The following is a 26,353-nucleotide window of genomic DNA, read 5'->3' as shown; positions in this document are numbered from 1 at the left end:
ATTAACCAATACATTTTGTGCCCAAAATGCAGAATTTGCCATAGCGAAAGCTCCCTGAGAGCTAACCTCCAAGGACAAAATAAATGTAATTCTCCTGGTATAATTCTACAGGATGTACCAAATATCTCAAACATCAGAGAAATGTGCCCAAGGCTATGGTGACTCAGTCACAGAGAGCTGAAACCAGAATTTAGATGTTCCTTGCTCTCGCTCTATTGTAATGATTATTTATTTTTCCATACCAATGATGAGGTCTTTTCAGGACCTGGTCCTTTTATAGCATATACTGTATAAAGAAAGAATGAGGGATATTCTGCTAAATAGACTACAGTTCTCTCTAATCAAACGTCTTTCAGGGAGAATTATTATCAGGCACAAGATATAGCATGACAACATTCGAGAGGAAAATAAATTATTTCACAATCACTTGCAATTAAAAACCTCTTTATTAAAATGACTGGAAAGCATTCTTGCCTTCCACTTCAGATATTTTTATTTTATAATTTTTAATTATACTTACCACCGAGGTTCTCCAACAGAAAGTTTAATAGATCCATGAATCCTGAGAGCTGCACAAGACTGAAGTTCTTTTCTTTAGCCCACCAAAATCCGGCAGTATAATAATCTAGCAAAATAGCTTCCTTCAAAGATGTCTTTAATTGTTTAAAATTCAGAAATTCTTCCAGCTTTCTAAAAGAAAAAGCAGAGTAAAATAGTGAAATTTAAAAAATAGAGGTTTCAAAGTTTAATTTAGTGATTGTACATGTATTAGTATTTTACACATATACATGTATATATTTTCCAGAAACTTAGCTACATCAATTTCTAGATATGAACACTGATGATTAGAGGAAAAAAATCAAATGAGGAAAGTAAGCAAGCACCTACAGGTTTCAACAGGCACTAATTAAATGTTAAGATATAATTAATGAAGTAAAGAGATTTACAAAAATCAAAGAGAAATGCAGGCAAAATTCCCAAAGAAATTCCCAAAGTGTTTGTTCAGGTAGGGGTTTGTTGGATGAAATGGGACAAGTCTCTCTATTTTTTTTTTGAGATATGTTTACAATATTAAAAAAGATCTTGCTTTCCATTAGTGATTATTTTTCACATAGACTCTGAAGAAAAATTGCATCTGAAAAATCAGGTAAACAATATAAAACTAGTAAAAATATCTAACATATTTAGAATTTTAAATTCCCCTTTCATAATTGTAAGAACATCTAGGAAGAATCCCATCTTATTTTTCTGGCACACTGGAAAATTTTCCACTTATTTTAACTTGAAGAAGTAATAATTATAGAAAAATACATTTCCTTCCAGGAGACTATGATGCTACTGACGTATTTACATCTACTCTATCCAAACATGGAATTATTTATGTCTTTTATAATAATTGTATGCATTTTTCCACATGAAGAGTTTAGAGGGGATCAGGACTAGGACTTCAGTTTGCAGTTTGGGTGTAACTTAACCATGTCTCAGGTAGTTAAGTTTTACATCAAAGCAATCCTTGGTTTCTTAGCTATACCTGACTGCACAGGTGCCAGCTGTGATCACAGTTTTTCCTCCCCTGCAAGAGTGAAGTCTTCCCCCCCTTTCCCCCCCTCCCGTTTCTCTTTCCTTCCTAATAATAGCATTAATATCAGACCTACTCAGAGGCAACTGTTAGTTTTTCAGGGTTTTCATCAAGCCAGTTGAGATACACTGCCAAGTAAGATGAATTTTTTGTTTTTCATTTTTTTTAATTAAAGCCTCAATAGCTAACAAAGTAAAGCATATAATCCAATCAGTTTTGTTTAAAACATGTACTCCTTTGTTCTGCATGACAAATTTGTACGGCTGTACACATGCAAGGCAGTTAAAAACACTTAACTCTGTACTGAAATAGAAGTGGAATGTGGCCAGCTGAACTTTCCAAGGTTTGAAACAGTCCATATCCTCTCTTTCTGAAGCTTCTGCCAACTCTGTGTTTTCATAATCAGAGCTTCTCAGGGATTTAGATTTTCTGTGATGCTACTAACAATGCCAGAACTGATTTTTTCAATATTCTGCAAGACTTCTCACTGACAACAGTATCTATAAATGATCAGGAAATTATGGGTGATTTAGATTTCTTAGTTACATCGATTGCTATTTCTTCCTTTATGGGGTGTGTGCAAGTCCTAAGGAGATGGATGGCAGTACAGAACTCCAATATATATGGGAATGCGAGACATCAAAATTTTCATACTGAACCAGATCATCTATTCTGATTTTCCATCCTGAGCTGTGGTCTTCAGAATGCTCTTGTGTAGAGTAATGATGCTCTGTGGTAATCTAACAAAATTTCAATGCTGGTGGTAAACTGCTTGGAGTATATAAAATACCCTGCATCTATCCCCTTCAGTCAGATGCAGTATATACTTTATGATTAACTTGTGCGTGCGTATGTGTGTATATATATACGCACATATATATAAATACATGTGACCAGCTGAGACTAAGAAAAAACATATGACCTTTCAATGCTTTCCTTTTTAATTTTAGCAAGAAATTTTCACAATAAATTGCATCATCGAGTACATTTTAGTCTCCTTTGGGTTGTATGCTTCAGTCTTCTCTAAAGAAAGGGGCTTATCACTCGAGAAAATAATAAATGAAAAAATATATAAACTATTATTTAAAGGGTAAAAATATTTTTTTTTCAGTTTTCATTAAATAACAAATTTAAAAAGGAAAAATAAATCCCATCAGGTAAGGAAGGTTTTTTTTTTTTCCTCAAAACAAAGAGAAATGAGAGGAAGAGAATATTTCAAGAATAATATTTTAATCTCTCAAAAACTCTATGTATTCAGAAAGAGGGTTAGTTTTGTCGTCTTTTTTTTTCTTTTTTTTTTTTTTTCCTTCTTCTTCTCTCTCCCCAAAACAGTTAAGAACAGCAGCCCTTTGGCTTTCAATTCTTTAAGAATCTACCAGTGGAGAAAAGTGCTCCTAAATTATTTGGGCACTTCTGAAAATCCCATTCTAAAAATATAAGTCTAGAGTTTCAGGTTGAACTCCTGGCCTCCTAAATTCACCTCCTATTAAGCAATAATAATGAGAGGGGGTGCTGCTAAAGGGAAGACAACATGGGCTTACTTCAGAAGTCTTTGGCTGCCTCCTATTTCCCCAGTGCACCATAATAGCTATCTACTTCTTAAGCTTTCCATCCCTTTCTGAACTGTTAAAACCCTTCTGATTTTACAGTAACTCATGGATCTGTAAAGAGTCCTAAATGTTTGAGCAAAAGAGTTACCAAGTGAGACTTATGAAAAGGCTCAGCATTGGCCTGTGCTTATTTACATCTTAGTATTTTATTTACAGAATATTTAGTAAGACTGCAAACCCAGAAACCTCGTCATTGTGAAATATTTACCAGGGGAGAGAGGGAAGGAGTTGAAGAAAAATCAAAAGATATGGGCAACACACTAAAATAAAGCAGATATGAGATCAATGGCTTTCTTCAGAACTTTCATGAAACATTAATTGTTCAATTAAATCATTTATGATTTCAAGTCTAATGTGGTAACTATCACAAAAAAAAATACTGAATTGTCTATAAACTTTATTTCATGATAATATTGGTTCTAGCATTGTTATCACTGCTACTCACTTTTGAACTCCTTCTACATTTTGTTCTGACAAAGCAGTAATTTGGGAAAGAGAAAGAAACGTCTGATTAATAATCTTCTGTCCACCTACTGCATCCTGATCCTGGTCTTCTTCCTACACACACACAGACATATGAATATAATTTTTAAAAGTTGATTCAATTATGGCAGTAACTTATATAAATAACATTTTGATTTTGAGGAAGCAGGCAAGAGATTAATTCAACAAATGCCAAAATGTAACACAGCTATAATTATAAGGCAGCAGCACAATACCCTAACACATTTTCACTAGGCAGATACATGGAAAATAGTATTTCTATCTTAAATTCACGTGGGAACATAGTGACATTGTGTGCAGGATAAGATTAAATCAAGTTGGAAGTAAAAACAATAGAAATATAAAGGTGCAAAAAATCCATGAATCCAGATTTGACTAACATGATACCAGATTGCACAGTAACTAAATTTTTAAATCAGCTTCTGCTTAGGATATTCTGAGCACACATACACACTACCACACTATTTGATCTCCACCCTGCCCTTTGGGAATTTACTGTCCCCACTTACTGCTCCCTTAACCCAAGGAAGCTCAACATGTTTGCTGCAACACAAAGGTACATATAAAAGAATCCAACACTACTGTTTCAGGGAAGGTCTGTGTATTTGCAATAACACACAAAAGGCAGTTCCTTTCAGGAAATGCAATGGTGTACATGTTATGGGGGAATAGCAAACTGAGCTTGAAAAGCTATGCAATCATCTTACAAGTAAGAACATTTGATGATACTTTTTTTAGTGTGTCCATTACGAAAAACCTATGAAATATATATAACACTGGAAAAAATAACTGGTTTACTTTAGAATATTTAGGCAATGAATTGAGGTGTCAAAGCACATTATAAAATCATTATCTGTAAAGTTATTCAAAATTACATTAGCCATCTATCTATTGGACAATCTCTGTGCTGTCAAAATGAGGTGTCGCTGATAATGGTTATCAGTAGTTAGTTCAGATGAGCCAATTATGTTCAGACGCAATCCCAGCAAAGGTCAAAACTATGTATAGCATCATTTTATCAAATTTAACTGAGCGCTGCTGGGATCTGCGTATTATATAAAAGGGAAACTACCCAAAAGCATTTTACAAGTTTTAAAAAGGAACTGATACGTAAAATAAATTTTCACCAAACCCTTGTATCGAAGCTGGGCTGCTGAAGTCTACATAGGTGGACAACTACACAAATAAAAATCTATCTGGATCATTAAGCTCAAAGAAGAGCGGGTAAGGGTTTGTACCCTACCTGAAGGTTGGTTAGAAATCTGAGTAAAACCCAACACTCATTTCGAGTACATCTTTACATTCATGGGGTTTTATAGAGGCACAACAAGATGAAGTGCCTTCACTTCTAGAATTACGCTAGAAATAACATTTCTAGCTCAGCTTGAAAAAGGAGGAAGATTTCCTAACACAGATGAATTTAGACTGAACAGCATTGTTCTGGGCTAATTAATCGTCAACTAAATCTAGCACTGGTCAAGGAGAGCCCCCAAATAAAGCTACACTACTCCCCCTGCTGCTGCCAAACTGCAAAATATACTTAAAACTCTGGGACAAGCTGAATTGCATCGAAGACTGATGAAACACGAATAAGAGCAACAAACATCACATATAGTGGACAGACCAGTTTCTCTCTCTAATTAAGTGCCAGAGTACCTTCACACGTGCACTTTAGTATTAAAAATTATTGTTCTCAACTGCAAAGAAGTCAGCCTTAGATATGCTGTCTTATCAGAACAACAGGAATGAAGCACTTGAAGGCTTTCTTCGGAGAGTTAGGACCATGTCATTAGTCTGCTTTTGGTTGCGTTAGCAATACTTCATGCAGCATAAGAAGCAATACCCCTACAGTCAGTAATATTGATATAATTGAAGCTGCATGCCCCAGCTAGGAAAACATGAATGAGTAGCTCAACAAAGAAACATTATACAATTAGTGAAAGACAGTCTTGAATAATTAGGAAAAATACGAATGCTTTCCTGCAGTGACCAGCAGTATTACAAATACATCAAAAAATTGATTTTTTAGAAGTAGCGAGAGCTGAATTCATAGTATCAGTTATTCTTTAACTGATATTGATGCTTTGGAAGTTGAACGAATACCAACTCATCCCTTTTTCTCACAATATCCAATACATGGGATACTTTACTCTGGCTTTTTGCACCATTATATAAATGGCATATTACTGGCCATTTGATAACACCTTACTGGCCTCAATGTGAACATTTCCCAAGAATCACCTTGATGGACTTTATCAGTAGCAGATGAAGAAATTGGCATTGATATAGAAAGAAAAAATTAAGGAAGTTCAAGGCGTAGCACTGTTGTTTTCATCAAGCTATCTTCCAGCTTCTCATCCGTGGTTACAAGCCGGGTGTAGCACAGAGGGGGCAAGGGGACTGGAAGATTGAGCAAGGAGGAAAACCTTCCCAATTACTGAATTCTACTCCACCATTCAAGACCACAGCAGGAGCCCCATGCAGAAGTACAGGTGCACCAAAAGCCTTTTTTTTTTTTTTTTCTCCCCTCCCGCTTCTTACATCTTGTGCTCTGTGGAACAAGTTAGTAGGCAAAAAGTTGAAAAATCTGGAAAAAAATACCTGCATTTCCAGAATCTATCCAAACTAATTCCTCACCACTTCTTGAAAGGTATCAGGCCGCATTCATCACATCAGAAAAAGCTTGACCAATGAAGTAATTATCTCCTGCCTACAGTATGTAGCTGGCTTACTACAGCACAAAGCTTCCTCACCTACCTGGTATTGCCAGGCCCAGCACACTTAGCATGCTGATGCTAAGGCTCATCTCATTCTCTGAATTACAAATAGCAAGAAGGACCTCTAGGAAAAATTGGTGAGGTCTTAGTATATAGCGTTGTATTATAACAATATACAAGCTATGTAAGATAAAAATTTATTTAAAAATAACTCCATGTGCTTTGCACTCAGTCTCCTATAATCTCTTTCAACACATTAAAAGATCCAGTGGAATTAGAAACACACTCTTCAACCAACTAAAGTTTGAAGTTTAAACTTACGAGACACTCAAGCTATTGCAATTCAGTATTGCAGATAAAGCTCCATAATCTGCACATCAAAATCCGACAGCTTACATGGCAAGGTGAAAGCCTACTTTAGAGCAGCATTTCATCACCTCCTGTCTGTAACTTTATTCCCAGCAGCAAGTTCATCCTCCACCCAAGTATTTTTTATTTTATTTTTTTTTTACTGTTTTAATAAGGATAGACTTGTGGCACTGCTGTCCACAGTAAGTGCAGGTATTAGATAACAAGGAATACAGTTCAAAATGACTGATGAGTAACTATGGGAGAGAAAGCACGTAATTTAGAACATTAATTTTTAAAATTATAAATGGTTCTGTAATTTGAAAGGTACTGAAAGTCCACGAGGCCCCTACATGATCCCACATTAGTGGAAAATTTCTGTTTGGGCAGAGCCCCACTGAAAGTTTATCATTCCTTTGGTAAAATACTCTTTTGTCTTTTGATTGTAGTCTTTAACCACCACTGAAAAATCAAAGGGAAGTTGTTTTTTGCATGTTCACTGCTGTAAGAGAATTTATCTTTCCTCTTACTGTTAACAACTGTAACTGACTGAGGTAATCCAAATTGATTTAATTCTGGTAATACTATCCTCATGTGCAGTGGGGAAAAAAAACAAAACACTCTACCAACATACACTGAAAAGCAATAGACTTAACCTATTTAAAAACAGACTACTACAAGGGAATTATTTGTTCCTTTATGTTTTATTTTCCTTCAAATAATTTTTAACTGTTCTGAATGCATAATATGTTTCTGGCTGTTCTGTATGGCACTCCAAATGCTTTGGGCACCCCTTGTCAACAGCATTCAATCAAAATACCAAATCAGATATTCTAAAACAAAAGGACAAGATCCTCCTTGAATCTTTCAGCCAATGTTTACAAATCACTCTGAAACAGAAAATAATAACAGAAGAGTGATAAATGGCAAGCTGCAGAAAGTTTTGCATTTGGGGTGGGGAAGAAGTATAAAACAAAACAAAGCAAACAAAAAATTACTAGAAAAGACGCCCCTCTATCTGCAGTTTTAGTGAGGCACTTTCCAGAGTGGCAACACCTTGAAACACAAAAATGGAAATTAGCACCGCTGCTTCTGAAAGGAAATAAGCTTGTCCTTTTGGTTGAGACCTCTGCTCCGACTGAAGATGCCACTTATTTGCACTTGCTTGAAAATGCAACAGCATGCTTTTGCAAAATCATGATTTTCAAAAGTATATTCACAAAGGAATGGGTTGCCAGCTCTCTCAAATTATAGCAAATACCTGAAGCGTAAGGAACCTGAGATCCTCCTCACTCCATCAGGGAAATGAGACTGGACTAAACTCTGCTGCCACAGCTAGATAGTTTCCAGTACTGAACTAGTTCATTTAAAGCTGGCTCAGCTACCTCGCTCTGAGCAATACTGCTGACAGCAGTACAGATGTATCCTGAAACAGTGTCGCATATCAGTTACAACTTTAATCAAAATGGGAATGAAAAAAAATAGCAACACAGGCTGTTATTTGTATTATTATATGCATTTTGTTATCAAGCTGTCAAATACTTCAGCAGAAGCAAAAAATCTTGAAGCTGTCTACCTAAATAGTTAAGGCAGAAACGGGAAAAAAAAATTTAAAAAAATGCCCCGCTTGTCTGCTCCCACAATAGGAAGTTAAAATCAATAGTTGTTATTTTTAGTCACAGTATTTCTTTTGTTGTTAAACACATAAGGAAATACACAAGAATAGCACGCTAATTTCAATTACATTCAAAAGCGAAACACGCAGATATGCCAAATGAGAAAAATAAAACCTTTATGTGAGGAAAGCATTCAGAGGACCATTATGAACAACAGAAGCTTATGGTATCCTCTTAATAACAAAATCTATTAAAAAAATACACACAATCCAAGCGTCAAGACATATGGGTGACCAAATGTACCAAATGGCTTTAGACTTTACTCACGTTTTCACTGCTGCATACTACTTAGAAAAAGAAAAAGAAAGTTTAAAAATAAAGCAGCAGCAAGACTTGCTAAGAACAGGATTCAGGTTTTGTGACATTCTTTCTGCTAAAAGTAATTACAAGTCTGAGCCATTATAAAAGTATTTTAATTCAAGAGGAATTTTCTCAATAAAACAAAAATAGTGGCAGAATACCATGTTCTCTGTGGCTTATATATTGAACATGCCAGCCTCAGCCAAAACTGGAGACTATACAATAAAAATATATATTAAAAAAAAAAAAATTAAAAAAGCACAATTCCACAGGGTTTGCAATAAAATTAAATCATAAGGGATAGTAGGAATTATCACTAAGGTAAACTATGATGTATAAAACAAACTTAATATATAGGGAACAGAAAACACATGAAAAAAAAAATCTATAAAGAATCCTTTTATAAAGCCATGAAGTAATAAAGACAAAAATTTCAGTGCTACATTTCAAGTAGATGTACAATATATTCTGACAGCCTGTCCTTTCCCATACAGCACACCTTGTGGCCTTTCACTAGGATCTGACTGACTGCATTACCCCCTTGTTATGCTCTTCCCAACAACCATAATATTTACCAATAATAACACTAGTAAGAAGTACACTGTGAAAAATGCTTATATATATATCTCATAAAGCATTAAAACATGTATTAATACATTTTACATAGAAGAGGATTTATTTAAGTAAACCTATTTTTTGTACCAGTTATTGTTATGGTAGTTTTTTGCCAACAGATGCAAACCTACAGTGGCTGAAAGCAATTAATCACTTCAGCAACAGCCACAGTAACTTCTCTGCCATCTGAGACAACAAAGAAGTTCCACCTCAAGAAAATGACCTCGAGGTTACTACAGCTTTATAGAGAGACTCGAGAGAGAAATTTTGAGCTGAAGCAACACCTCCTGTGTTCTTGGGAGAAATAGCTTGTGTTCTTGACTCCTGATACCAGGTGAGGTACCTGTGTCAGAAATCACACCTCCACCAACGAAGTCAAAAACTACAATAAATAATAATAATGCAGACAAAGATATGAAAAGGAGCAAATGTTGAGGAGAATGATGTGGATTTGGATCTGTGGTAGCACTCTGGCTACATAAGGAAACAAAGGGCGAGGAATACAACTTATGATGTTGCTGGAAGCAAGATGGGAGGGAAACCATGCCCCTTTGCACTAACAGCCAAAAATTCAGGTATCTCTAACACCATGAAAAAGCCAAGTGGGCAACTATTGGGACACACTGTTGGTATGAAAGCACATCCTTTTATCAATTACAAACCCCAACACAAGCTGCAGAAGAAGAGGGGGGAGCCACAGCTGTGCTAGGCCAGGATGAGGACGTGTGATGGCTGGTGGTGGCTTTCCCCAGGAAGGATGGGTCTGTGGATTTCTGAAGCCCCCCACAAGTTTTGGAAGCCCTCTGTGGGTTTTCGAAGCCCTGTGTGGGTTTTTGGCAGGGAAGCTGCTCCACTGAGCCCGTGGCTTTCTCTTCCCTACACGCTCTTTTGTGAAAAGGTCACCCAGGCATAAACCCTCACACTGCTTTGCTTTGATCCTCAGAAAGGATTTTTAGCACCCACCCTTTCTTTTTAAGCGCTCAGAAGCTGAATAAAGGCTTTAAAAATAAATTTCAATTAAAAGAGCCAAGAACGGAGAAGGAAACGAGAAGGAGGCGAGGTGAGGGGGGACCGCTAGGGAAAGGGCGGGCGGGCGGGCGCTGCCCCGCCTCAGCACCTCAGCGCCTCGCACCCGGCGGGCTGAGGGAAGGCAACGGGAAGGGCCCGGGGCGGCGGGGTGCTACCTGCCCGGGCGGGCTGCCTGTCCCCGCCGCCTCCGCCATGGTGCCCGGGCTCGGCGTCGCCGTCGCCCAGGGAACGGGGCGGGCCCAGCGCGGCCCCAGCGCCTGCTCTCGCCCTGCCGGGCGCCATCTTAGGGCCCGCCGCGGGGCGCGGGCGCTGTGCGGGGTGGGTTGTGTTGTCCTGGCGGCTGCACTAACACCGCGTCAGCCTCTGGAGGTGCCGCGTCCAAACTGAACACCTCGCTACGCGGTGCTGTGGGTCAGGTGTAAAGCAGCGGGCCTCTGCGGGACTGATGCAGGCACGCAGATTTACTCCAGCTAAGGATCTGGACTTATTTCAGAATAATTTACAGACTATAGTAGGAAATGATTTAGGGACTGAACTATTTTTTTTTTTTTTTCATTAGGATTTACAGAGGAAAAATGGTTAGCATACATAAATCTTCCTCATTTCTCCTCTTTGTCCTATTGTTTTTCCTTTTTTAAACATGGAGGACTAATAAAGCTAGGCTGAAGCATTTTCTCTGTTGGTTTGCCGTGACGTGCAGACTCATACTAGCAGCAACAATTCAGAGTAATGGCACTTACCTGCAAGATCAAATAAAACACAAGCATTTGGTGGGTGAACAGTAACAAGAACAAAGAAAGAGCAAACTTACTTCGCAAAGTTTATTGATGTGCGGAGGGAGCTGCTATGACGAAACAATTTCTTTGCGCTGCCCCACGTAAAGAAAGGACCTCATGGGATTTCTGCAGCTGTTTCAAAGTCTGCTACTGTTTCTGAGCAGTTTGCCACTTTCTGAAGGTTGTCATCATTGGTTTCTCACACCCTGTAAAACACCAAGCCCAGTACCTGTGTCATGCGAGACTAGAACCTGCCCATTCATTACCCACCGTGACTCTGATGCAGTTTGAGATTCAACATGTACGCAACTCTTCCTTCTCAAACAGCCTGACCCACGCTGACACACGTACACCAATCACGCTTCCAAAAGGAGTCAGAAATCTGTTTGAATGCAGTTCAGAGAGCTGTATCCTGCAGTGTGTTCTAGAATTATTCATGGTATTTTAAAGAATTGCTTAGCTCTGTGCGGAGCCCACACTGTGAATTCCTACAATTTGTGCCGTGCTCTGTAGCTGACAGCAGTACAGCTGCAGTTACTTCCCTTTTTACTGTGTATATAAATCTAACCAAATAAGAACATTATTCAGAGCTGCAAGCACTGCATGCAGTAAGGTGTAAAAACTGGGGAATTAAATGTGATGTTTGGATGCAATATAACATTGTATACATTCATTCTGATAATCTAGTCAGTAACAGGTAGATTTTGGACATAACCCGGCATTCCTCTGGTACTGAAAATACCTATTGACTTCCATAAACATTTTCCATGTAAAAGACATGAAGGCTCAAAGCCTTCAAGAGGAACCCACTCCGTTTCTCTTATTTAGTATTAAAAGACCCAGCCCTGGACTGTATCCTTGCTTATGCAAAACATGAACTGAGTAAGCTGACTGAAGCTAAGAACTGATTTGAAACTCACCCTATTATTTCCAGCAGTGAGCTACTAAACTTCCTACTTTAAAATTTAAATATTTAGATAGTATCACAAATGTTAGATATCAAAAATATTGGGGGGGAGGGGTAAAAAAAAAAAAAGACACAAAAAAGATTCAACAGCACCATTAAACCATTCCTTCTAATTTCTGTTGGATCCTTCATGTTTACAAAACCCACATTTGTATATACATGTGAGTATTTAAGAAGGCTCATTTTCATTTCCTTCAAAAGCATGACTTGTAAGTACAACAGAAGTAGTGGTCTTAAAAGTCTGGTCTAGTCCTTTCCTACCATTGGCAACCATGGGTGACTTTGATTGCTAATGGTCACAGATACTCCAGGTCAGACAAGAAAATCGCCTTCTCTGTGTAGCTGTGTTAGGTGAAAAGGTCTGTCTCTGAGAATGTTCCAGCATGTATAATTTAGACAGTCCATATTTGAAAGTCTGGTCTTATAAAGCATTACAAAATAAGTGCTCTTCTATAGTGATCTGAGGAGGAACCAGAGTTCAGGTTTCTGAGATTGTTTTGCCAAGGCTAGTATCACTTAGCACAGAGGGTATGTTTTCCTCCTTTTCCTTTTGTTTTTGGCTAATCCTTTTCAGCTCGCAGTACCTGGACAGCCTCTGTCTCGTTAAAGATAACCACGTGGCCCACTTACACTCACCCTGTCTGGGGCTCGATGAAGATCTGTTTGCTCTTCCCAATTTTCATCAGGTCACGGCTAATGATGCTGTGAAGCATGGTGTCTTCCTAGAAATACTTTCTTCCTTGCTTTATCACTTCTGTTGGAGAGGGAGGAGACTTGCATGCATCAGAGAAGTCCATGACAGGAAGTGGAAAGGAGATCACAACTGCACACAGCTGCAGGGACTTGTCCGTGGTAGGCCACCTGCGACTGGGGAAAAAACAAACAAGCAAACAAATAAATATAAAAATAAAAAAACAGCAACTGCAAGAGAGCTCTCCAAAATATTCCAAGTCCCCCAAAGTTCTCATTAACCAAGGTGATATTCAGTTTGTCTTTTTTTTTTTTTTTTTTTTATATGTTGGCAGAAGTCCTTGGATTTCAGGAAAAGATGTAGTTTAAGCAGAATTCAGGAATGAATTTTCAGTAGACTTATTTTAAAATGCAAAGTTCTTGTAAACTACCAGGCCTATTCACATGTTCTCCTATTGATAGAGATCTTATGAAAATGTTCAGTTGCAAACAGGTTTTGATTCACCTTTAGTTAGGCATCACCAAGCATGGTAATTATATGTAGGCAAATTCAGGATGAAAAGCAAATTGAAATTCCTATTGAAGCTTTGCTTGATACAACGACACCAGATGGACATATAGTTCCCCTTGCTGCCAACCCTCACGACAACAAATTGCTTGATTTCTTGCCCTGTGAGACAAGGATCAAAAAACTATGGGCATGCATGAAGATCTTGCACACAGTATTTGGGTTTGACTCCCTTAGTAACAAATGGATAATTTGTGAAAGCAACAGTACATTAGTGTTACATGGCTCTTAATAACAACTTGTGCATTATTGTACATAGGTGCATTAGCATAGCAATTAATCATCCTCTCCCGACTCCTTTATAACATTCATCACGGTTATTCTATCCAGGGAACAGTATTCCCTCTAGGTAATGTTCTTCTGTTTTACATATCATATATCTTCAGAAAAAAAATCCAGGGCATGATTATATACTAGAAAAAGAAGCACATAAATCCTAGGTTGTCAGAGAAACCTGTTTCCAAAACAAGAAGGTAATTTTGCCCTTTCTCAGACAATATCCAATTAAAGTAACTACCGTAGCAACTACGAGAGGATACCTGCTTTGGTGTATCAGCAACAGGATGGACAGAATCCTGAGTTACTTAAGGGGAGAAAGTGCTTTGGATTCACCATTCTTCAATAGAATGTAGCTCCCTCAGAATCCCTCCCTCTCTATTTAATTAAAATGTATGAAATATTTCCATGTGATTTGATAGTGATTTTGAGAGACTCATAACATTAGTACTTGGCCCAGCAATAAGAAAGTGCAAGTTAAATTTAGCAAATCATAATTTTTCAATTATTCAAAACAATCCACAGAGAAATGAGAGAAGTAAAACATGTATTTTATCAATGATTCCATTATCCTCTCCCTATAAAGAGAAGTGGCTCAAAGAAGGATAAAAGCAAATATTAGATTGATTCTTTTCTTGATCTTAGCCAAAAGACTGCTATATCTAGTGCCAAGAAAATGAATTTAGGTTCATAGAAATCCTAGAAATTAGATAGAAGACTTAAAAGGACATGTAGCCCATCTCCAGGGGACTTATACTTCTTCCTGCCAACAAGAACTTCAAGAAGAAATATGAATTTATTTAACCCAGTAGTTCAAGACAGTCCCTTACCATGTATTAAACTGTAGAAGTAATGTAAATGTGCATATAACACTGCAGTATGCTATCAGTATGAACTAAGAAATATTAGGATTTTCTCCAAGTACTTTTTAGTTCAAGAATCTAAACCATGAGAGGTGATGCATATGATAAAACAATATGGATAATTTGGAGGGTAACTATTTCAGACCATCTACCTCCTATGTCACCAATTGCTAAAATAAAACCAAAATCTATCTAGATCTAACTGACTTGTCAGAGTCAGCATTCAGGCAAGACTAATATACTAAGAATTCCCAAATTCAAGGCTGACACAAAAAGAATGGCACTGACCACTGCGTGACTCTGAGGAGACAGGACAGGAGTCGTCTTTCTAAGTCTTACAGAGCCATGAGTAGTCTGGCAACAATGAACAAGCAAATAATTTAACAGAAGCTTAATTCATGCCTTTGGGTTTGTTATGTAGTATGTAGGAAAGTATCATTTCACCATCTAAATTCTTCAGGGGGACAAGCTGTTTAGTACATATCGTATCAATTAATGTAGTAAGGAAAATTACCAGAAGGAATGTCCCAAATTAAACAACATATATTCCAATGGCAAGCAGAGATACCAGTTAGGTAAAATGTTAAATATTCATATTATTTATGTGATAGATATATTTATATCTATCTATATATCTATATAGAAATTAAAATATGTATAATACATATCGTTTCTATATAATAAATACACACACACGTATATATATACATTCTTTGTTCAAGTGCTTTCAAAGCACTTTTTGATCTCAGATTCCCATTTCCTGTATGTCTTTTCTAAATATATAAACTACCATTAATTTTGCCAAGTTTGCGAGAACTGGAATATTACAATCCATGCAAGAGACCAGACATTTGTCTTTTGCGCAAACTATATTCAAATTTCATTTAGGTAGTCAAAACTGGACTTTTCAATGTGAGCTATTGTTTCATTCCGTTGGCAGACCAAAGAAGATAGAGTTGTACTACCGTGTAAAGCAAAAATCCCAAAATATTATTACATCTTAATAACACACAAAGACTGGGAAAAAAAAATAAATTCACTGATTCCGTTGTCCCTGCCCTTTTGCCCCCAAATGGGAACATCATTTCTGTCAGAGATTTCATATTTTACTTCTTTCATGTCTTTGTTGTGTAGCTCTTTTGATTTTTGCCACCTTCTCCATATGATGTTAACCAGCTTTTAGAATAACGTATAACAACCTAGAGAAGTAAGTGAAAAAATACATCCAGCTGAAATTACAGGCAGATTTTCAATATGGAGGCTATAATTACCCAAGACACAAGTTGGCTTGTATACGGGAGCATATGAAACCATCTTTTAAAAAAAATGCCCCATGACTTTTACACCAGCCTAAATCTGTGTGCAATTTTAAGCACATCACTATTTCCAGTTTAAACTGACCGTATTTTTTGTTTGTGTTTTGTGAGCAATGTCCTTATTAAACTACACAAACAGCTTGCAAAATATCTTAGTATTCGTTTCCTTACATAGTATGGACTAGCAAGCCTGAATTACTGGGATATATTACAATATTTAAGTGATGTCTTGGAGCAAGATCACAACTGTAGCAACAATACCTGGGGAGTCTGCATGGCAAGTGTTTCTCCACTTTACAGAGTGGGGTCTATTCAAGACAGCAAAATTTGTCACTGTGAAGTCCAGCAAAAATCCTAAGTGTCCCTGGCACCAGAAACAAGTAGTAAAAATGGGGTAGACGGTGCACGTGTCTTCTCTTAGTGTATTTGGAATCTAGAGTACAAGTCCCAGTGAGTGGATGAACACACTCAGGAAGAAAGAATGTGTCCACATAGTCTCCTTAAATATTTAAGCATGAAGGTTATTCTGTGATCACTAGGCAATATGGTTAAAATTAAAATGAAGCTGTTTGTTATTGCCCTTGCCCTTTTCTTCCCTGACTCATTTGATGTTATGGACTCTTCTTGGCAGAGTACATTAAAATAAAAGGGTATATAACTCAGTAATCAGTCCTGGGAGCACTTTCCTTCCTGGATGCTGAATTTGAAATATCTGCTGTGCCAGCAGATGTTTATATAGAGCTGCAAGGAGGAGTTAATGTCCATATTCACTCCAAAAAGATTATGTAGTTGCATGTAAAAAATGAATTTGGAGAGCTCTGGAGATTTTAAGTATATTACTCGTAAAAATATAACTCATTGAGCAGAGGACCTGAGGCCAGCACATATATTTGTACTTTTAACTGTACATCAGCTCTGCTTGTGATGTCATGAGGAACATCCATGTGTGTTTTTTTTTTCTAAAACTGGGGTCAAATGTTTCCAATAAGATCTCTATTAAAGTAATTTATTGATTTAGTTAAGGCAGAATCTAACATTAGCCTCTCAGAGAATGGAAGTCTAATGAGTTAGTCTAACCCATTCCTCGAGTTCTTCAGTATCTTGGAGCTCAAAATTCACAGGAAGACAAGGATGACACTCAGCTCATACAGTCACTATTTCTCTCTGCTTGAGCACCCAGAAGTATCAACTTGGCTGATACTTCCAACAGCAGAGCTATAGTGTATTTTGGTCCAGCGGGAGCAGAGTTACCTGCATGCTTATCACAGGAAATTCAGAAACAGAATGAAAGCCTCAGTGTACTGTTTAGGATTGTTCCTTGAACATGAGCTTATGCTCTTCTCATTTGCTAGAAGAGAAATTTGAAGAAAGATGATAGAATTTAATGGAGTTTCATTACCGTAAAACATCATAAGTGAATCATCCTCCTTGTTTTAACATCTGTTAACACAGTCTTTCCCTTTCTCACAACTGAAACATGACATCCTGCTCAAGTTTTAATGCTGTTTGGCATCCGTGCATATACTGCCAGGGTTATTCAGAACTATTTATATTAACAGCAAATATTATTTTTACTCTAGGGAAGGGAACATATCCTTATTGATATTCAGCAAGTGGTGCATTGTTGCAACCGAGATATAATTTACTCACTTGTCTGACAGGGTTACAGTACTCCATACATTCTGTAGTTTCATCTGTGAAAAACTGAACTTTGATTCTTTTGTTGTCATTTCCCATAATTCTTTAAAAACAATCTGTGGCAAAAGAACAAAATAGCTCCAACAGAAACTGCTTCTGAGGATAGCATTTGAAAGGACATCAGTTACAGTTAGTGAATTAGGCTAAGAAGTTTGTCGTATTCTTTACATGAGCTGTGAGTCAGACTTTGTATACAAGTGTTTCTTCCATTTGTGTACTTTGCAAAGGCCATGACTTCCTTTGTTCCTTGGGAATTCTGCAATAAAAGCATTTGTCTTCAGAAGCACAAAGCTTTTAAGGCTGCATGACTAGTATTTCGTCTTCTCCTCAACCTTTGGTTTTGCTCAGAACCCAGCAATGCATCTGCCTGTTGTAATCCCCAGTCACGGCCCCCTGAATTGGCATTGCAGCCACCTAAACAGGACAGCAGCTCATCACATTACATCAAAGCCCAGAGGAATTCAGCCTACGCAAGCATGGCTGAACTGCACCATTATTTACATAATTAGCAATTAGAACTCGAATGCAGTAAAAATGTAAAGTCCCCAAAATGTAGGATCAGGGAGTGCTCTTTCAACCGTGGTTTCTTCCTCTACTCCTTCAGATATCAATTCTGAAACTGCCTTTGATGAAAAAAGAGCAAGCTCCAAAAGCAGATTTGGCTTCAAAAGATGATTATAGTCTTTCCTACACATAGCTGACTTAGTTTTATCTCCTGGACCTATCAAGCACCGTCTGATGTTTCTTCCACCTCCTGCTTTTATGCTATCATATGGATCATGCATTAGTTTTTGGTTACTGCCTTTTCCATGGTACCCAAGCCAACAAAGACATTACTCTTGATAAATGACTATTTAAATTTTAACTGCCTCTGCTGTGTTTTAAAGTGTAAACTGTAACTAGATGTTTTATGTACATATACAAGGAATATTTTTCCTCACAGCCACAGTGAAAAAATATTTTTGAAAATACAGAGAAATTGAATGCAATCCAAATAAAACATTTTTTTAAGTAGAACTCAGCTCTGTAAATTTTCAGTGCCAAATGAGAACTTCTAAAGAAATCAGAGCCTGCAAATAGGGGATTATATGGGAAGCCATTTTTCCAGTCTTACCTACACATATTGCTACTATGCATGAGTTCATTTCTACTTGTGCAATAATGGTAAAATAATCATAATTATTTATGCATCAGTCCAGAAAAATTCTCCATATGATTTCATCTGGTGTTAATAAAATGTAAATCATTACACTAAGTTGGTAATATTTGGCTGGTCATGGAAAAGAAAAAAAGGAATCAATCTTCTTTTTCTCCACCCTATATAATTAAAAAAAATCCATAAACCAGTTTTTAGCCAAGCATTCATCAGAGTATGTATTGTTAACAGGTGTTGTGTATTTCATTTCCCATGCACGCAGTGTTGGAATGTAAAACTGTAATACTGCTCCTAGGAACAAGTAGCATAATTAAAATTCTTTGCGAGTTTGATTTCCTGGGTATTTTCTTCCTTTAAAATAACTACATTGTAAACAAGAGCCAATTTCTTAGATTTGATCTATGGGTTGTACAGCTTATACTTCAGGTTCAAAATGGTGATTTAGACAATAATGCATAACAGCTGAATAGTTATTTATAATAGCACAGCACCTGCGGCAGATTGTCAGCTGGAAAAGCAAATCTAAATGCTTTCAAATTCTCTTGTGTATTATAATAGGAGTAGTAGTGGCCACTATAGATACAATAGTTAGGCATGTAATGTAACTTTTGTTTCTGATTGCTTGCCATTTTCTCAATTTTATTCCTTTAAGACTGAAAATGTTCCTACGTAATGTCAGTCCATATGCATTTTGAAAAGCTCAGGCACAATTTAGCTTTTTGCTAATTATGGGTGTGTGTCAATGAAATTAAATATTAAATAGAAAATCAAACTCTTTTCTCATAATTTCAGGATTTCCTACATTTCCTGGACTTCTGTACAAGCATAATTATAACAACTTTGGATTTTTTTTTTTTTTTTTTTTCATCTTGATAAATGTTGCTGATTTCTCTGGAAAAATTGGATCAGAAATTTGAAACCATGAAGACATTTTTCTCACCTCAGTATAGAGTTGAGTTTTCCTATGGAGCCCATTAGCAGCAGCTCCCATTTAAAATTCTGAAATTTTTCATATGCAGTTTCATTTTATAGCTGGTTCCCTCATGGATTCAAAAGAGCATTGATCATTTGTATGATGATGCAATAATTCTGCAGTGATCTGAAACACATGTTAATAAGAAATGTAACAGCTTGTTGCAACAGATCCGGGACCATAAAAACACAGTCACTGTGCTGATGTAACCCCTACCCACAACTTAAAATCCACTTAGATGCGCACCCTCCATCAATGTTCAGATTTCCACAGACAGAACAACTTGTGTGTGATTGTACAAAAACAATTCCCAACATGCAAACACTCTAAACCCATTAGATTTGTTAAGGCAAGACAGAGTTTTATTTTATCTTGTCCATTAAAATACCTATAAAAGTACCTATTTACCTTCTAAGTGTTACAAGGCATAAGGTTGGCAGCATACTTTGAGATCTTCAATTACAAGGTGACAGGCAGTGTAAATACAATGGTATACTTTTATCTGAACAAGCAAAGGCATTTTAGCTCCTAGTAACACTGAAAACATGAGCAGAATTGTTCTCCAGATGAAAGGGAAAATAGTTTTCAAGGAGCTAATTGCTTTAGAGTAGAAACAGCAACAACAGAAAAAGAGAAATGACTGGCCTTTGATAAAGGCAACTGTAAGGAAGGCTAGAAGCAATCCACTTGCTCTGGAGTGATAGGGTGATGTCATTGCCAATTAGCATTAGTACTTTCTTTTATAACATCCATCTATTCGATGCATGACCTAACGTAGCGTTCAGCTACAAAATCATCTTTGGAGTACTTCCACTGGAGCCAAGGGAGTTACTCCAAGAATTAGCTTGGCTGGTGAGGTAGCTCATATTTGATAGAAATACTTGCAGAAAAACTTAGTCGGAAAAGAGTAAGAGAGATTCATTGCCATAAATCTTCTTGGCTTTGTGCTAATGTTATTTATCCACTTGAGATAGGGAGTACGTTATATAATGTATGAATATTGTGTAATATGGGATAGTGGCTTTGTAATGTAAACTGTCCATTTGTAATGCAAAGCAACTTATTTTCATCTGCTAGATCATTACCGCAAATTTTTCTCCTGGGTTTTGATATGTTATAAATCTTGGTGAAGTCAGCATTTGTTCTCTTTATCCTTTACTTCTGTTTGATTCACTCTGCTTAAAATGCATATAAATGCACCGTAAGGCCACTGAGCTCTGTGTGACTTCACCAGGACAATGTTTCCACTGCTAGGAACTAACCGATACCCCCTGCATGTTTCAGCTTCCCAGTCTAGCTGGGGAAGGCTCAGATTCTCCCCAAGGATCTATCACTCTACGGTGCCTGTACCACCATAAGACTCTTAGGTTTGAAATGGGTTGAAGCACAGCCTGAATAAGCCATGAGGTACTGTGGCTGTGTCACAGTGGCCCTACAGCCACCCACTAGCAGGGTGCCAGAGCACAAAGCGTAACAGCTGCTCCAACATCCCCCTCCCTAGCAGTAACCAAAGTCCCTCTAGAGTGGCGTGAGCTTCCCAAGCACACTGGCAGTGATACAGGATAAAGCAGCTTCAGGCCACTTGGAGCATAGCTGACTCAGGGTCTGACTCACCTCCCATTCAGCCTCCTTTCCTTCGGTTGCACAAGCACTTCTTGGCGTTGCTCTTGTAAATGTAACATTAAATGATTTCTAGCAGTACATTCAGCTTCTTGCCAGCTAATGACACCAAACCAAATGTGACTATTTCCACCAACTCAAACAAATTGCCATGTGGTAAGGTTGTAGACACAGGTTCCTCTGGATTTATATTGTATGGTCGTAATACTTGTTTCACACACTCATTTTTGCCAGTAAAAAAAGGTTAAAGGTTGGACTAGATGATCTTAGAGGTCTTTTACAACCCGAACGATTCTTTTAGTCTATGGAAAAGGTGGAATGACAGCAGCAGCAGGCTGCTTCTCACTCTGGAACGACTTCGGGTTTGGTGAGAATACTTGGGCTTATTAACCCTTTGCCTATAATGCCTGTACAATACAGAAGGATGTACTCATCTGGCTGCTGCCTTGATTCCCTCCCTAGAAGAACAGTTCTACATCCAGGGGGTAGCTTTGCATTCCAGCACCAAGATTATTTGCACACTGTATATTATTCCAACCACCTCATATGATAACATTAAAAGAAATAAATGGGGTTGTAGAGCACCTGTACTATTCTACTTCTCACTCAGGATCTGCAAACACAGCCAGAAAAGCTGCCTGCCAATTCTTCCACACTGGTATGTTTTCTCCACTGTTTGCTTTATGTAGGTATTACTGCAGACAAAAATTCAAACCCAGGTACAGGAGAGCATAAGGTTGCTGCTGTAAATACCCCCACAAACAACTTTGTTGCATATAATCACAAGGTCCACTGAAGTCTGTGTCTGATGTCTCATCTTCATCCGCAGATCTCATGTCATAATTTCACTGAATATTCAAAGCTGAACCTACTAACACCTCAAGACAGACGAGCAACATTTGAGCTTCTCTGGAGTCAAGAAAAAAAAAAAATAGTCCAATATACAAACAGGTTGGTTAAGGCAGAATGATCTTAAAAATGAAAATAAGGACATTAATTGCCAAGTCTTAATTCTGCCTCCCACTCATTTTTGTGGTTTTGGTCAAGCCAAAATTCATTTCCTGGGAGGTATTACTGGATTTAATAATCTCTACTCTGTTGGAAGCCTGCAAAAATTAAGATTTAGCTGACATTCACTTATCACTAATGAGGATTTCCTGGATATCTTACACAAGAAATATGGAAAAATAATGCAGTTTCATCCTGTCCTTAGGAATAGGCTCTGGGGATTTGTCCCTTTCCATCTTCCCCCTCACTTTGGTAGGCAGAAATGCCTTTCTTTCTTTCATTAGAGCGGGTTGCCCAGGGAAGTGGTGGAGTAACCATCCCTGATGGTGTTTAAGGAAAGGGTAGATGCAGTACTTAGGGACATGGTTCAGTGGGTAATACTGGTGGTAGGTGGACAGTTGGACTAGATTACTTTAGAGGTCTTTTCTAACCATAATGATTCCATGATTCTTCTGCCACATCTATTAGAAAGGGTTGGCAAATGATGAGCATGCACCATCTTGTATTTACATCAATGTGGCAGAATTATATCGACTTGTTAGTCCATGCCACTTGTGGGTAGCCACTCCACCATTGATTACTCTATCTTATTTGATCATTTTGAACTTAACAAACTGGCTGACAACATCTTGACACCAGATATTCCTAAAGCCTCATTCATTTTATGTAGATAAAAGCAATATGAGCCCATAAGCAATATTTGACTATTGGAGATAGTTTGTTAATGGTAATCTATCACATTTCAAATTCTTCTTCAGCAACAGGCAGAGTAGCTCTTAAAAGATGCAATAATTATAAGGCTAAGTAATTCCTTTATATTTCTTTTAATAACATATATTTTAAAGTGCCCTCTGGGAGCAAAAAGATGTTTGCAGAGATAAAGCTGTAGGGAGTAATACATTCATGCCAACACGTGTAGCTGAACCACCAATTTTGCTTTATTAATTTAGTTGCTGGATTTGTTCCTGATATCTACAGCTGTATTATCCCCTCACAGAGGTGGATGAGTGGGTGGAATGAGGTTGATTACAATTGATTTACTAACCAGAAAGTAATTTTTTCCATTGTTTGTTCAGCACATTACTAAACATGTGGCTTAATTACAGTTGCCTTGTGTTCTTTTCAGTCTGGTATTGCTTATTTTACTGAGACACTGATTTATGCAAAATATTAATTGAAATAGAAAACAGACTTACTGTGAGAGCTGACATCCATGAAAACATTAGTTACTCATATTTTGCACCAAGTATATTGGACTTCTCTGGGGAATCAGTGTTTACAGCTGAATTTGGAACAGCATGGGCTCCCTCCTCCCAGAAACAGTGGTAGTGCATGCACGGCATCCTGGAGAGCAGGTCAGATGCACTTTTCTTTTCCTAACAGCTGCAAAAGGAAATCCTAAGATTTCTACATTCAAAGTCTCAGAAATATGCTGAGGTTGCTGTTCCATTTCAGTGTGATTGCAATAATTGTATGCAACTGTCTGATTAAAAGTAATTCAAATTTATATAGCTATAAATAAGCTACTATGCTGTTGTAATGTGTTTCCAGGCCATTAAGTAATACAAAAAAGATTCATTGATTCTTCCAATAGGTTAGATAATCAAAACCAAAACAAAACAACAAAATAAAAATCAAGCATCTATATGTTAGAGTTCTTGTTTCTTATTCGGAGTCATTTCTTCAATTAGTCTCTTTGGAATGAATAATTCACTAAACAGAAAATAATGTTCTGTCATAGAACTAATAACTCAATATATCCAGGAGGTATGTTTTTATCTCATTTCCTATTCAGGATTTTAATGCAATCCATTGAATTTCACTGCCTCTTTTTCATAAACGAAATCTAATATACAATGAACTTTATAACCAGATAGCTGGAATGCAAAATTAAATGATTTTGCAGAGACACACATAAAATCCTTCCAAATATTTTTTAGGAGAGAGTATGAGAATATTGTAACATTCACTACCCATTAATAGGATTCAAACATCCACTGTAAAATGATCCAAATATTTCCCGGGTAACAGCTTCTGTACTTTAATATTTTAAGTTAAACACACACACACAGCTAATGCACATATCTCTACACTGCAGTACAGAGACAGGTGTAAAAACCAAGGCTATACAATGAGGGGAAAGCATGAGTGAGCCACAATATCAGAACCAGCAGAAATAGCAGAGAAAGAGAAAAAGCTACTAGGGTTTGTATACCACCACCCTGTCAAGAGTAAGAAACATAAAGCAAATCCAAAAGTGAATTTAAAGTCTGGAATATGAGGAGGTGGGGTCCAGATATGCAATTTCCCAGTGGTGTCATTTGGCAACCCAAATGTGTGCACACTGAGGTACAACCCTGCAGGGGTGTTGCTGCCTCCTGGATTCCCCTCTGCCTGGCCCAGGCTCCACTGAGAAACAGTTTTAAACACAGAGAGTAAGTCTGAAAAATCAACAGGCTTCCTAATACGGAACAGAATGCTAGACATTGTTCTGATACCATCAAGTGTGTTAAAATGGATGCATTACTTTTTTGTCTTAATTTAACCTCCACAGGTTTTCAAGGATTCAGAAACAGGAAGAAATCTAGACCCAAGCAGAAAAAGAGGAGGGAGACGACAGGGAGGAGAATTGCTCAGGACTCTGAAGTATCTTTTTTTACCTTTAGTAACAGAGCAGAACAAGATGATATCATACGGTTGTGGGACATTAACAGAAAAGAGGGAAAGAAGAACTTGGGAGAAAGGCAGGAGTGTCATGGAAGATACGGTTATCCTCTGCTCCAAAGTTAGCTAGAATAGAAAATAACCATGGTGAGTACAAGGTACAACAGAACATGTGGTTACTCTTAAATGGCAACCACTCTGCACACTGTTTTGCTTCTGCTTCCTTTCACTCCCCAGATATCATGGAAACAAACCAGAGACAATTGTTTCAAACCCTAAATGCTTTCAGTGGCAATTTCAGGAAGCGTAATATACCTGATCCCTGCACCAGCATCTGTAGATGGGCACCGTGCAGGTTGTAGTGTGAGGCAGGTTCCCAGTAGCACCAAAAAGAGCTTACCACTCAGTGCTGTACCCTGGGAAGGGAGGGAAAAGAAGGGCATAGAGTTACAGAGCTCCCCAAATGGAGGGAGCTCAGAACAGATGCCAGGTGCAGGGGGACAAGGCACCAGGTCTCCAAACAAGGCATCTTTTCCTCCCTGAGAAAGTCCTAAGCCAAAGAGGTAAACCTGAGCAATTCCCGGTCAGGATCTAATGAACTTAATGGACAACCAGCAGCACTGACAGATCCAGCAGCAGGATCTGGTTCTGTAAACCTTCAACTAGAGGCTATCCCATATCAATGTCTTGCATCCTCCAAAGGTTTGTAGCAGCCTATTAAATTTAGTCCCAGTGTGGTACACCCCGAAACCTCTCCTCCTCTTGGAATGAAATTGCAGCATGAGGTGAGATGTGACCCGGTGATACAACATGCATAATGACAATTTTACGGAATGCAATTACAGGAGAAAAAATCCAAATCCATCACCGTCACCCTCACATATTAGCTTGGAAACCTGAACCAAGAGGAGAAAGATAAGCTAACAGAGAAAGAAAAAGAAATAAACAACTCCAAAATGAATTGTTAATTCAAGATTGCAATATAATCTGTATAAAATATTTAAACTTTCTATTTATTCCTGAACCTATAGTGATTAAAATGCAGCCATAATACATTGTGTTGTTCTTTTTTTAATCACAAATGCAATTTTAAGCAAGTAGACAAACTCTAGGAAATTAAAGTGAATATTTATGTCCATATAAACTTCTTAATGGCAACATTCTTGCTGTGAGCACAGCAGCTGAAGAGGGTGGATTAAATTATTTTGGCCAGATCCTGTTACTATTGTTTTCATTGGCAAAATTCCCGCTGACTTAATGGGAGCTGGATTAGATCCTGACTTGAATAAAGTCCAATTCTCAGATGCATATATAACATAATCACTGATATTTCATGCATATACTCTAGTTTTCATATCTGTTTTCCCTCACTGAGTTTTACTAATACTCTGAAAGCACTA

The 26,353-nt window shown here is 37.6% G+C and overlaps 1 protein-coding gene and 1 long non-coding RNA gene across 4 annotated transcripts in view; one reads left to right on the top strand and one right to left on the bottom strand.

Annotated features, from left to right (window-relative positions):
- The window catches only part of CABCOCO1 (ciliary associated calcium binding coiled-coil 1), a 91,829-nt gene extending 81,227 nt beyond the window's left edge, over positions 1–10,602 (bottom strand). For all 3 annotated transcript variants that reach the window (XM_084524864.1, XM_084524862.1, XM_084524863.1), the window contains exons 1-3: positions 10,534–10,602; positions 3,635–3,747; positions 521–690 (exon numbers count right to left, since the gene is read on the bottom strand). In XM_084524864.1, coding sequence (XP_084380990.1) covers positions 521–690; positions 3,635–3,747; positions 10,534–10,572 — 322 coding nt within the window. In that variant the 5' untranslated portion in view covers positions 10,573–10,602. The remainder of the gene's footprint in view (positions 1–520; positions 691–3,634; positions 3,748–10,533) is intronic.
- LOC311439330 overlaps positions 1–26,353 on the top strand; it is a 43,939-nt gene that overhangs the window by 1,353 nt on the left and 16,233 nt on the right. The gene's annotated exons all lie outside the window — the stretch shown is intronic.

Source organism: Aythya ferina (genome assembly GCF_964211825.1).
Source record: "Aythya ferina genome assembly, chromosome: 7".
In the NCBI taxonomy this organism is placed as follows: Eukaryota; Metazoa; Chordata; class Aves; order Anseriformes; family Anatidae; genus Aythya; species Aythya ferina.
This window is presented reverse-complemented; position numbering and strand designations above follow the sequence as displayed.